The sequence below is a fragment of the Squalius cephalus genome (assembly GCF_949319135.1).
Source record: "Squalius cephalus genome assembly, chromosome: 25".
Lineage (NCBI taxonomy): Eukaryota > Metazoa > Chordata > Actinopteri > Cypriniformes > Leuciscidae > Squalius > Squalius cephalus.
The window spans coordinates 11,027,942-11,042,507 of NC_137146.1; the positions used below are offsets into that span (position 1 = coordinate 11,027,942).

Below are 14,566 nucleotides of genomic sequence, written 5' to 3' on the forward strand. Positions count from 1 at the left end.
AAAAATAAAAAAACAAGAAAGATGGAGGGTACAAGCTTGGATGGCTGGGACATTTGCAATATTTGCAAAAAACTTTTCAACAAAAAGAAATGAAACTTAGCCTGTGTGTAATAAAATTAGCCTATAAGAAGAAATGTTTATGAAGATTTCTATTTTTTAAATTTATATGAAATAAACTAAACCCAATACAAAATATTTTGGACAGGCGAGGGAGGGAGGGGTGGAAAGAATGTGCTGTACCTGCATCCCTCCTTAAAAAAAAGTGATTTTTATTATTTTTGTTGTTGTTGTTTATATTGTTATTGTGTATTTAATTCATTGGGCCTACATTTGAATAACAATTTAATGTGTTTGAAGTGTCCCAGTTTGCCAATAAAGGTGTCCCAGTTTGACAGTAGCGCCTGGAAAAATGTGGTTTGGGGTCTATGTGTGTTTGAGGAAGAGTCATCCATCCTGTGTTTAATATTTCTTTCTTTTTTATTCTGTATAGTAGAGTAGAGCACTTAAGCTATTTAGAATAGTATCATATGAGCGGCTAAGACATTTGGATCATAATAAAAAAGTATGCATAATATAAATTTTCAGAAAGTGTCCCACTTTACCACTATTCACCCTATAAACTTTGTTGCCCTCCAACCCCTGTCCGTGGCTTTCGGTCATAAAAAAAAAAAATATATAAAAATAATAATAATCATAGAAAATATATTTACAATCTAAAAAAATCTAATCTTAAAAAAAGATTAATAATTTCAATTTTTTGTCAAAATGTTCATTAAAGGTGCATTGCGCAACATTTCATGTTAAAAATACCCGTTTTTCTAACCCATACATGCTTAAACAATTGCCTGATGGGCTGAATTAGCCCTTCTCTGATCACTGCAATTGCCTCTATAATCCTGTACAGTAAAATAAATAAGAGGGATTCGGGACGGAATTTGAGACTGGGCGTGACGTCATGCGCGTTCACGCTCACCTGGCTATGTCTGGCAGGTTTGTGTATTCGCCGCCATTCTCCGTATCAGCGAAGACAACTCGAGCGACAAAAGTAGAAGATGGATTCAAAGAGACCGGCTTGTAGTCCATTCCAAACCCCAACGCAAACTCCACGTAAGACAAAGACACATGCGTGTGGTCCATGAGCGTGCACACCTCTGGTTGCAGTTTCGCTTGTCGCCAGAGGGGGCATAGTTCTGCAAAAACTCAGAGACTTGCGCAATGCACCTTTAAAAAAAAAAAGTTATTTCATTTTGGGAAAATTGGGAAAATTGGGAACGTATTATTTGTTCGGTAACACTTTACGATAAGGTTTTATTTGTTAACATTAGTAAATGTATTAGCTAACATGAACTAATTTTGAACTTCTGATTGGTCAATCGTGCCATCCAGCGGTATATTATTCCCCGACAACACCGGCTCATCCAGCTCATATACTTGTTAGGAATGTTTTTTCTGTGTGAAAGTTTTGTGTTTTGGTGAGCTAATAAAATATTAAAACTCTTTTGTGTACAGTTATTTAATGATGTCATCCAGTATAGTGGACTTACTCTCTCTTGTTTCATACAAACGCATCTGCTGCCAGTTTGTGACTATTGTTGGATTATAAGACAACAAACAGGTATGATTTTAAAACAGTTTCATCTCAAACCAATATCTCTTATCCCCATAATTATTTATGTAGCGAAATGGTGTGTAATTAGTGGTGTGACATACCGTATCCCTTAAATGTCCGGCTAGTGAACTTGCTGCGCTCGCAAATGCTCGGAGCGCCCTGATCACCCTGTCAGGGTTTATTCTGAGATAACAACCGGCTGGATGTACATTCTCCCTTACTCAACGTTAGTTAATAAAAATCCAGCTGGCAGCTGTTCATTGTTTGTTCATGTTCATGTTAGTTCACAGGACTAATGTTAACAAATACAACTTTTGATTTTAATAATGTATTAGTAAATGTTGAAATTAACATTAACAAAGATTTATAAATGCAGTTCATGTTAACTTTGTAGTTAACTAATGTACCTTATTGTAAAGTATATATTTTCATTTCTCATGGTCCATAAGGCCAAAAGTGGCAAAAAACACTGTCCATATGCAGGCTTTATGGTAATAAATCAATGCATTTTAAGCAATTATGTATATAAATGTATCCTGCAATGTGTTTGGAAGTTTGACTGTAGCGAGAAACTGGGTCAATTATAGTAAGAGATACCGATCGCTGTTTGTTCCGCTGGTCCGAAGCGAACCGTTTATGTTGAGAAATCAGTGGGTGTCAAGAAATCTATCCTTTTTTTTTAGTCTCATTGATTCCCCATATTCCCGGTTTAGAGTGCAAATGCCCTTCCAACAGTGAAGAAACACAGATAATTGGCCACCGTTGACAAGTTTGTCCGGTAGCTGTGCTAGATTTGCTTTTTAACCATGAACTTTAGGTGATAACATTTAGTTAGGAGTCTAGAGCGGATAGCAACACATGGCAATGAACTGCTTGAAGTATTTTATCTCAGATGTTTTATTTGTTTTAATGACTTTTGCCTTTCACAGACTAGCACACACAAAAACAAACTCCCAAACAGTCTCTGTATTTAAACCCAGATATAAAATAGAATACGTCTGTTGGTATGCTATATACTACTATTTAATTAGGCAAAGAATAGCAGCAAAGGGTAAGTACAAGCATTACGGTCTAAAATAGAGCTCTTTAAATTCAAACCTGTTAATCAGAGAACTCAATGCCCGACATCAAAGGATCAAGAATGTGTTGATTGTAATGAGCAGGATCACTCATCAAAGTGTGAAACTGGCCTTGTCTACTGTAACACCCAACATGTATGTAAAAAAAAAACGTGGGCAATTGCCAAAGTAAATGGTGTCAAAGCCTGCAGATTTTATTGCTGATTGGAGACAGTGTAACCCTGAGTGTAAATGAGATTTGGAGAAGATAAAGTGCAAAATGAGGGCCGACTTTTTAGATGTTGTTTTTTGCATTTCTTTGCAAAACTTTGTAAAATACACTATATATAAAAAAAATTGGGCTGTGCAACGATTAATTGCATCCAAAATAAAAGTTTGTTTACATATTATGTGTACTGTGTGTAATTATTTTGTATATATAAATACACACATATGTATAAAAAATAATTGCATGTATATACTGTATATATATTTATACATAATTTATATTATATATATTTTATGTATTAATACAATTTTTTCTTAAATATATACATGTACGTGTGTATATATAATTATATATATATATATATATATATATATATATATATATATATATATATATATATATATAATTATATATATATAATTATACACAGTACACACACATATATTATGTACACAAACTTTTATTTTGGATGCGATTAATCGTTGCACAGACCTATTTTTTTTTATATATAGTGTATTTTACAAAGTTTTTCAAACAGATGAACAGATCTTCACAGCGAGTTAAAAAATAAAAATTTGCTTTAATTAATCGTTGCACAGCCCTAAAAAAAAAAAAAAAAAATATATATATATATATATATATATATATATATATGATATTGCTTGGAAAAAATATCTATACAGCAAATATATTAATAGTTTAACAACAATCTAATCTCATTTGTTGCAACTACATCAATATACAATACAATAATCTATCATGTCTGGTATGAAGTGTTTTACGAGATTATATTTGGATGCTTTTGAAGTCATTATACAAATGTATTTTGAAGGACAGATGTTCTCTGGACCCGATCTATGTGAAAAACACCAGAACCATATGTTGTGTATATTGTAAATTGGCAACCATTACTGAACATTTCCAGAACAGTGGCGGCAAATTCCTTTAATCCTCTGAAACAAAACAAAGGGTATAAACATTCGCTGTTGCACATTAAACATATTTTTAACATTGCTAACCCAGTGCACAAGTAAACTTGGATAGTTCTCCTTATAGTGAGAGCTGTACTTCTTGGTGGTCCTGTGTATTCTTCTATACGCATAATAATGTCAATGAACCCACATGAGGGCAGACCGGTGTGCCATGTCCCAATTTTCAATTCTTTGTCACAGCAAACTTGAGAGCAGCGATTTACAAAAAAATGACAAAATCTTGCAAACCACTAGACCCCTCGTGCCCAGAGAAGTGACTGATTGCCTTCACAATGGGCAATTAAGGCAATGTGGTCTGGGGGAAAAAAGTGCGAGTTTCCAGCAGGTCTGAGTCCATTTGGATGTGTTTTGGCCTGAGGCATGGCTCACTGGAGAAAGTTAACAGCTGAATAAATACCCATCTTTGCAGTCATTATTAGGCTTAAAGCATAATATGCCCGAAAACTTGCATCGGTCCTACTCTGGTTTGTTACAGTTTACTGGCGTATTAAGAAGGGCCATGGAGATTATGATGGGATGTCTGTCAATCTGCATCCAAGTCAACTACCCCCTGGTGCTATCATGGCCTCTCCTTGATCTTGTGCAAATTTCTCTCTTCATAGGGGATGAGGGGAATTGGATCGTGCAGGCAGTTGAGCAAAGGCTTGTTTTGATGTTTATTCATTTGCTCGGCGCTCAATCCAAGAATGCAGAAAAGTGGACCTCTGATACACAATTTCTATCAAACTTTAATGAGGCTGAATAAATTAGACACAAATGAAATGATGTTGTTTTAGAATTTTACATCATTAAGTTTGTCTCTTTGTACAAAATTCTGCATGATTCATGGCAACAAATGCTCTCGTTTCAGGAAAAAAAAAGAAAAAAAAGCATAAGCCATATGCTTTCATCAACCAATCTCTGTGATAAACTCAAACTGCAGTCTGTGTATCTCAAGTCAATCAGCAGGCTGTTTGAGGAACAGTCTCAACTCTGATGCAGCTCCGTTCCTATGTGAATCCTGACTGGCTCTATAGTTCCCGCCTTGGTGGCACATTTGGGGCAGGTAAAGCAGACATCAGCGATTGTGTGGCTCTTGAGGCAGTAGTAGCAGAACACGTGGTTGCAGCCGATGGAATGGGGCATTGTGGGCCACTCCCCGCAGACGGCGCACTCTGTGCAGTAAGTGTCATCCGAACCCTTCGTTCCCCTCAGATCATTCAGAGGGGAGAACAGAGCGGTGACGCTGGCCTTCAGCTTCCACACATTTACGAGGGGCAGCAGGAAGATGAGGAACTCTGCAAAGCCGTGCCACAATAGCTCCCGGTTCAAGAACTGGAAGTTGACGTCTCGTGGGCCCTGGGGTCGACTGAAGACGGGCTGCACTCCCAGCAACCTTTCGATAAGGGTCGGACAGGTTCCTCTTTGGAGGAAAAGCAGGAAGTTGACCAGGCTGGCCACTTTGGTGAGGCCCGTCAAGATGGTGAGTATCTTGCGGGCCTTGCGTGCATTGGACTCTGCAGGGTGGTTGAGGAACAAGCTATTGGAGCGTTCCCTCAACCACTTTTCACCTACTGTCAGCAGAGCGAACCAAAACTTCTGCGGTCGGCTCATGGGCCGGTACTTCTCTCCCGGGATCAGAGTGTTCTTATACCGGATGTTGAGCAGTGACTGGCCCACGGTGGCGCTGTTGGAGTAGACTGTGAACCTCCACAGGAGGAGCTGGAGAAGGGCCTTGAGTTCTGGTTCCACAGGAGTTAAAAGCCCAGGCTTGAAATGCTGGAAACATTGGGTGAACTGTGACCAAACAAGCTGTTCCAGTGCACCATCCAGTTCAAAAGCATCCAGCTGACTGATTCTCAAAACCCGAGATAAAGGGCTTGGGCTGGCCTTGGCGAAAGGCTTGTCACCTCCAGCTCCAGCTACAAGCAGAAGAAGCAAATGGTTATGCATTTTTGCATTTCAGTTGAAATCACTTTTCACATGTAAAACCCATCCTAAATTCCCTTTTAGCTGTGCAGGGCAGAGGCACAGGAGGTCTTACGCTGTTCCCTCTCGAGATTCAGTCTGAGGACAAATCACATCACAGGAGATTATCCCAACAGCACAGGCTTGGAAAGGCAGTAAACATCCGCTATGTGGAACTACTTTACTTTGACGGCTTTTTATAAGGGATCTAAGAACTGTGACGTTTGGCAATTTTTCATGGAATGCGTTTGTATCGGGCTGAGTTTATCTCTTTAAACGCAATGGTTAAAAAATGAGAGCCAGGGGCTGCGGTGACCACCTCTTAGCTTAGGACTGGATTTGGACAATATCTGCAATAAATTGGCTTATAAAAATTGTTGAAAACATGTCCAACTCTTTTTTTCAATACTTTAGGTTCATCTGTGCCTAAAACCTTCACCCATTTAGGAATAAAACTGAAATGGACAATAAAAAAAAGATGCAAGATGTTCATGAATCAGTTGAAAAATTATCTGCTTTAAACAGATGTTGGAAACTGTAGTTACGTTTATTGTATAATAAAAAAAACTTCCACTTTTGGGCCACTGATTATGTTTCAAATGTGTCTACTGTAGGTTTACAGACCAGCTCAACAGTTTCTCAGCTAAGGAAAAAAAGAAAAAAAACCTTCACAGCACGACGGCACTCGCCCAGGTGAGACAAATCATTGCGGCAGGCCACTCTGGGGATACTGCTTTTCCATGTTCTCGTCATAGGCTTTTATTGAACAGTTTACAAGTTATGAATGAATATGTTTTATTTGAGAACATAATATTGACAGCAACCTATCAATAGTAATGTGACTATTGTCAAGGGCCTGTCAATAGTAATGTAATTATGATTTAGAGGATCACATAGATGTTAGCTCGGGCAAGTAACATCTCTTATAGGACTGCTATCAATATCAGGATTACTATTGACATGTTCTCTCAGACTCACAGTACTTGCCAAATATATAACAACTAGACACTTTTGTCAATGTGCACTGCCTATAAAAATTAAGCATTTGAATGTACAGGGCTTTAACCGGAGAGCTGAAAATCTATGCTTCTTATGTAATCGGCCAAATTCGTAATCAATGGCTGTGTTTACCTCTGTTGTAATCAGAAGACCTGGCCTACATGGAGCGCAGTGATTCATACACGTTTCAGTGCGATAGAAAAAAACATCCGTGACAAATAGCCAATGAGAACGTGGCCTAACTAAAACAATATCAGTCTGAATGAACAATAGGACACAATAAGTAAACTGATTTTCTCATTAGTTATATATTATAATCAATATGACCACTTTGTTATTTATGACCCGCAATCAACCCTATACTTTTCTAGGAAATGGAGCCCATCTTCAGGCTGCAAAATGGATGGAGAACACGCATATAAGGTTATATCAGCCAAGTCAAGGTCCTGACAAGCATCCTTAAATGACAAATGCCTGACACCGGCACGGGCTATAAAACATGTTCTCCTGAGGCAACCCACTGGAGGCTCAGGCCTGCAGTTCTGCAACTGATAAGCTGGGTCACAGAGTCACCTTGGGCTTAGCATTACAACGCGGTAGGCCATGAGATTCCTGCAGCGACGGGACAATTTGGAATCTGAAGATTTTTATGAGGCCTGTGGTTACTTGACCTTGCTTTGGCATTCTGTCTGCCTTTGCGGCAAGTCAGAGAATTAACAAAAAGCAACACACTTTTACTTTACATAATATTATATTATACTGTCTGTAAGATTTTTTTTTTATGTTTTTGAAAGAAGTCTCTTATGCTCACCAAAACGGCATTTATTTGATCAAAATTCAGTAAAAACTGTAATATTGTGAAATGTTACTACAATTTCAAATAACTTTTTTTCAATGTATTTTAAAATGTAATTTATTCCTGTGATGGCAAAGCCGAATTTCAGATATTCTTTATACTTTTTCTTTCATTTGAACAACATTTATTTGAAATAGAAGTCTTTTGTAGCATTATAAATGTCTTTTTACTTCCACTTTCGATCAATTTAATGCATTTTCGCTTAGCAAAAGTTCAAAAATCTTACAGACCACAAACTTTTGTTTGGACATGTACATATATTTGATGATATACATACATACCCTGTATATGTAATATTTCAGTTCCTTTTTAAAAATTAAATCACATGCCAGAGGGGTTTTATTATCCTTCACTTAACGTTTTAACTTACAAAAAGCTAGCTGCCACTTTGTATTTCCAGTGGCAGATGAGGTGTCACTCAGTTAAAACCCCTGTCTTAAACCTACACTTCCTTTGTATAATCATTTGCGCGATTAAGGTTACAGAGCTCTGGTGCTATTTTCAGCTGGCAGAAGAATTAGCCAGTCTCCTTGTTTAGCATTCAACTTTTAACTCCGTCCCAGAAGTATCCGTTTTATTATGAACACTGATGGGTATGTCAGTTTCTGAATTTTAAAGGTGATGTCATCCTGAAATGGGATTACAGGACTGCTAAAATACCCATCCTGTGACTGTTCTAATTGTTCTACGTCTGTATCATAAAATATGAATGTCTGCAAAAGCACTTGGGGTTCAAGGTCTGTTCCTAATGTCTCATCAGACTGACCCATTTCTCTAATTACCAATGAATCGCAAGAGCCACAATCTAACACAACTTAATGTCTAAGAAATGTCTTTTAAAGCAGCTATAGGTCTGACACAAAGATGTGCTTTTGCTAAATCTTGTTTGCACAGAATGTAAATTATTTAAAAGAATTAATCGATTTTGTGAGCATGAAGGTGGAAGATTTAAAGCTTTAAGTATAGAGTTAGGCAGAAAAAACAGCTTAAAAACTCATGAAACATTTAAAGGCTGAGGCAGCAGGAACGACTGAAGAGAACAGTTAATAAATGAGAAAATTGTGAAGATGCATATTATGGTGTACAGAGGGCAGTCAGGCTTTGCTGTGTCCACATAAAAGATCTTGGCTTCAATACATTTGTCCTGCAATTTTTCAACACCTTTATGAGATGATGTATTTGCATAAACATTTTGTCTTCTATTTAAAAAAAAAAAAAATTAGAAGCAGCTACAGCAAACACACCATCCTCATTCCATGACACCACGTCATGAAACCCTGCCTCAAAATTATGTTTATGTACCAGAATTGTTTTTCTTCTCACCTCATCCAGATTTGGCTTAGCATGGTCATGTAATGTAATATTAAAAGCCTCCCCTGTTTACATGGAAGCAGCAATATGGAAAACATTTTACCCACAAATGGAAGAAAGACTTAAGCTCAGTTGCAAACACATCTGCAAAATAACCCAACAATATAGTCTGCATTTTAAAACTTAATCCATTTAAATGCAACACTGGCACAAATCTATAGGCAACCTTTTGACCTGGGCTGAGATCATACTGCAGTCTGACTTTAACTCCATTCATTATGTTAAGTGTGCTATGGGCCACTTACAGCTCAATCAAATCCACAGCAATCAGCTGTCCTAATTCTGTGCATGACGGCATTTCTGATCACACTAAAATTTCATACAAAACTTGTATGAGACCCATAATTTCATATTATACACTCTAGTTAAAGTTATTGTAATAAAAAAAAAAATCCTAAATGTTGTTGATTAATTATTATTATTATTGGTACTATACGGTTATCCGGACCACACGTAAATGTACTATACGGTTAACCTAACCCTAACCTTATCCCTAACCCTACCCAAATAGGTGTGGTCCGGATGGCTACCTTGATAATTGAAAACGGAAACCTTAATTTTTGAAAAAGAAAGAAGTCAACAAGATAATGTCTAGGTGCGCAAATAGACCTGAATTTGTCAAATTGGTGAAAATGCACAAAGTAATTACAAAGTAGAGAACTCCCTAGTCTGACATCAACACATGTAAATATCTGGTCCAGTCCCAAATATGAACTGGAAATTACTAGAAACACGAAATGATCTGTGATGTTGTGGTGTTTGAGGATTTAATAAATAATGATCTAAAAAAGTAACTATTAATTATAACATCAGAATCACTGTTTGTCATAATAAATAATTAAATATAGTAATGTTGTTACTGTATTATTATTATTATTATGGTAGTAGTAGTAGTTGTTGTTGTTGTTATGAAGCCATTTAAAATGCTTAAAACATAAACGTGATGCAACTTGGTTAAGTACGTCAACATAATAACACTAAAATAGTATAGTATCGGTTGTTTTGTCGACCGTGCACACTTAATGCATGTTTTATGCATTGATAACACGCACGAATCTAATATTAAGACTGACAGGAGAGGAAACAATGCCTTGTTCTTCACAAAACTAAATGCAACTTGATATATAATGTGTTGTCACAATGTCTGGTTAAGTGAGATTTGACTAGAGCAAATAAATTTAGTATAATTACCCATGATAAGACTGACAGTCTACTGTCGGACTCGGAACTGAGAGGCGCTGTTCTTCCTTCTTTTCCGGGTTATCTCGATTAACCCCTCCTTGAGGCACATGAGCCAATTGCAAATTGCATTTTCTCTGCACCCTTGATCACATGCATCCAATCGTAATATCTGATTGAGCGAGGCAAACATGAATCGCATCGTGCTATGCATGTGGGAGAGGCGTAGCTTCACGCAAGTCTTCATGCGTTTGCGTCTGACAACAACCCATCCAATCAAAATCGATAGCGTTTGTCTACAGTTGGTTTTAACCAATCGCTATCAAGCAGGGGCGGGCTCTGTTGAGCAGCAGGCATTCGGGCACGGAGAGACTGTTTGCAACTGAACAGAGGGATAAGGGAGGAAGCGAAGATATAAATGAGCATTCATACGCCATAATAACAAGGGTTAACATGAATGTAAAGCATTTGCTTTAGTTTTTATGTTCTGTTTTGCTTGGGAAAACATCATAGCAACTGTTTTATTAAATGCTCTCCGCACGTTTTTAATTTTCGTAATGTAGCCTAATGTATTCAGCAAAGAGGGGACCTCGAGGTCTATTTTCTTTATTTACTGAAATGCCTTTTTTTGTTACCTGGAAAGTGTGTGTGTATATATATATATATATGTAGCATATAATATAGCATATTTACATATTTAAAAAATAACATCACAATTAATATACTGTACTGTATGTTAGTGCTGTCAAAATTAACGCGTTAATGCATGCGATTTTTTTTTTTTTTAGTATAACGCATTAAAAAATATTTAATGCAATTAAGGCAGCATCCATTTTTTTTCATGACAACTTTGAGAGTAATTTTTTTCTCAGAGTGTTTCCCATGGTAATGGGTATGACAATGCTGATATTTGGTCTTGGCGGAATAGATTTGCTGCTGCTGTTATTGAGTAGGCTAAGTACAGGACTTGCTACTGCCAAAACATACATGACACGCTGCTGTGAGCAAGTAAGACATGCTGCTGCTGTACAATATAGTGTACATTAGGGGTGTGCAATATCACGGTTTTTAATCGCGGACAATTAAAATGTCTCCACGATCTGCTTTTTAAGAAATATCGTAGTATCGTGCTGCAGTGCATTCTATCAGTTCAGTTCTGGCGCCTCCGTCTCAACATAGCCTACTGTACAACACAACGTAGCCTACATTCACACATCACATTAACGCAGCGGTAGAGTTACACTCACGGGACACTACAGATCATAAAAGTTAATTATTTTCCTGTGCATTAAAGCTTTGCCGCGTACACCCGAAGCACACACACTAAAACGTCAAACAGCGCCTGCTGGACTAAGTTAACTTTCAAGTCTTATTGCGCTAATACTGTCAAATACACACACGGTTTACATAAACACAGTTGGTTGTCTAAAGTGAAAGCACACATCTGAGAGAAAATAGGCTGCATGTCCATTAGCTGTGCCGATCTTAAAGTGACAGTAGCCCAATAGTAAACATTGCTGCCGCTTGTCCTTAAAGGGATAGTTCACCCAAAAATGTTAATTCTGTCATTATTTACTCATTCTAATGCTGTTCCAAACCTGTATTCATTTCTTTCTTGTGCTGAAAAAAAAAGAAAAGAAAAAATATATATATATATTTTGAAGAATGTGGCTAACCAAACAGTTGCTGGTCCTCATTGACTATAGGAAAAAATATCCTACTCCTAACTGGGGACCAGCAACTGGATGGTTACCCACATTCTTTAAAATAACTTTTATTTTTAACAGAAGAAAGAAACTTATTAGGTTTAAAACAGTTTGAGAGAGTAAATGATGACAATTTTCATTTTGGGGGAAACTAATCCTTTAATGTTAATAAAACAACAAAAAACAAAGAGAAAATCACTCATTGCTCTTGACTGAGAACTTTAATAGTAGCTTTAATAATAATCAATGTATAATTTACAGTGATGTCTATGTAGTGTTTTATTTTTATATTTGTTCATTTAATTTCTTTCTTGAATGCCACTGTTAAATACACCTACTGTAGCTGAAAAAATAAAGCACTGTTTATTTCATTTGTATGTTGTGTAGCCTGTTTTTATTTGCGCCACATTGGCCTAATTGTCTGCCATTCTTTTTTTATTTCATATTATGTTACCTTGGAAGGCTTTGTTTTTAAAATAGGGAAATTAGTTTGGCTGTAATGCTCAGTAACTTGCAAAATAGTAAAACCAACATGAAAGAGAATCGTGATAAAATCGTGAATCGTGATTTTCCTGAAAAAAATCGTGATATGATACTTTTGCCTTATCGCCCATACAGCCTACATTAATTACCTGTAGCAGATACAGGTGCAGCTAGGAAGGTGGAGGTTTCTGAAAGCGCGTTGCATGGTTAAGGCAAATGCTGCTAACCAAGTATTTGAAGGTTGAGCATGCAAGCTCATTGGCTACTGATACAGAAAGAACCAATCAGGGGTGCGTTTCCCGAAAGCATCTTTAGCCAACTATGGTCGCAAGTTCCATCGTTATCAGCATAGTTCCACGATTTGGTGTTTCCCGAAACCATCGTTCCAACGAACGTTCGCAAACAACATGGCAAACTTGTGTGGTTTGAACGACAGCTCTCCACCTGTGGTTAGAAGCTTTCTTTGCATGACATGAGGACTAAATAAATCATTATCTTGAGCAATATAAGCAAACTGACATTCAGTACGACCCGACCTGTGTCTTTTATTTAGAATACATACACATGCAATTTACGTCTTTTATTTTGTTAAGAGATTTAAAGCACCGTTTTTGAAGACTGCGCATGTGCGAACTTGCTGTAGCCTACTATGTAAGAACGAGCCTATGATTGAATCTGGAAATAAAGCAAAATAACTGAGAAAAATGAGAAATAGTCCTCAGATGCCATGTCTGTAATTTATAGCAAAACATCTAGTGTTAATTCAATCTCAAACAGATTCCTTAAAAGAAGTTATACCCCACGTGCGTGACGTCATAAACTATAAACGGTTGAACGAACGACCACTTTGCGACAATACAGTTTCGGGAAACAGTCGTGACTAGCTAGTTGATTTCTTCAATGATGCATTGTACTATGGTAGTAAAGCAGAGAGTTACATCGTTGTTCGGGAAACGCACCCCTGATGTGCCCAATAGAGAATGATATGATTGCAAGCATTTGAGTTTTGGAACTAGCCTGCACCATCTAGAGTTTCATTACAGAACTTTGAATATATGTGAGTGGTGATACACGAATATTTAATTTTACTTTTAGTAGTGGCAAGCAACAGTGGTAGCCTAATGTTCTTTTGGTGACATGCAGCAGAAATTCTTGTTTTTGTATTATAAGTATTAAACAATTTATTATATTTTCAGGCAGATTAGAACTCTGAACACTACTTACAATCCGGGATAGTTTCCTCCCAAAATTAACTTTTTTTTGTTTACTCACCATCATGTTGTTCCTAAGTTGTATTACTTTTGTGGAACACAGATGTTAGGCATAACATTAGGCACTGACAGCCTCAGTCACCACATATTGTCCCATTCACATAAGTGTTTCTTTATAACAACTCCTTTTGTGTTTCACAAAAAAAATAATGTCAAACCGGTTTGGAACATGATGGGTGAACTACAGTATCCCTCTATTGTCCAGGTTTTTTTCAGTCCATCTGATGGCGTAATGTCCTTATGAACAAAACCAGAGATACAAAAAGGTACTTGAACTGCAACAGTTTGGCACACGTTGAGGCTCGAAGTTCGAGAGATGTATCAAGAGTCTGTTCATCTGGAAGTGTAAACAACTATTGTGTGCACAAAGTATTCCTTAAAAATGCTAACCCTAACCCAGGTACAAGAGAGTTTTCACACTCTCATATCTAACGACATTATATAATATAATATCGGAAACAACATATTATGTCATTTCCAATGTCCTCAAGGTGTAGGTTTTCATGAAGATAAACAATCAATTGAAATTCTTCAACCTTTATGGATTCACATATTGTGTTTATTGTTGAAGGTTAGCTGTTAAAAGTTCAGATTCAACAATTCATAGCTTCACCAATGTTATACTTTTATGTGTAGCAATTAGGGACAGCTAGCCATTTTCCACAAGAGACAGATAATGTTCACATTAAGATTACTAATCATTTCTGCTATTACAGGGACAACATGATCTGTAACTCTCTAGGTGAACATTCGCATTACCTTCCTAACTGCTATTTAGTATGTGCGCCGCTAATAGATATTTTAATAATTCATCAGTATTGTAAATTATTCACCTCCCTGTATGGTCATTGATGTCACTGAAACTA

The 14,566-nt window shown here is 37.0% G+C and overlaps 1 protein-coding gene across 1 annotated transcript; it reads right to left on the minus strand.

Moving 5' to 3' along the window:
• Positions 1-3,780: 3,780 nt before the first annotated feature.
• On the minus strand, positions 3,781-10,487 carry pex2 (peroxisomal biogenesis factor 2). The gene is made up of 2 exons (XM_079863963.1): positions 10,253-10,487; positions 3,781-5,789 (listed from the first exon to the last, which is right to left on the minus strand). Exons 1-2 carry the CDS (start codon positions 10,254-10,256, stop codon positions 4,855-4,857), a joined length of 939 nt encoding a protein of 312 aa, XP_079720089.1. The 5' UTR covers positions 10,257-10,487; the 3' UTR covers positions 3,781-4,854.
• Positions 10,488-14,566: the final 4,079 nt, after the last annotated feature.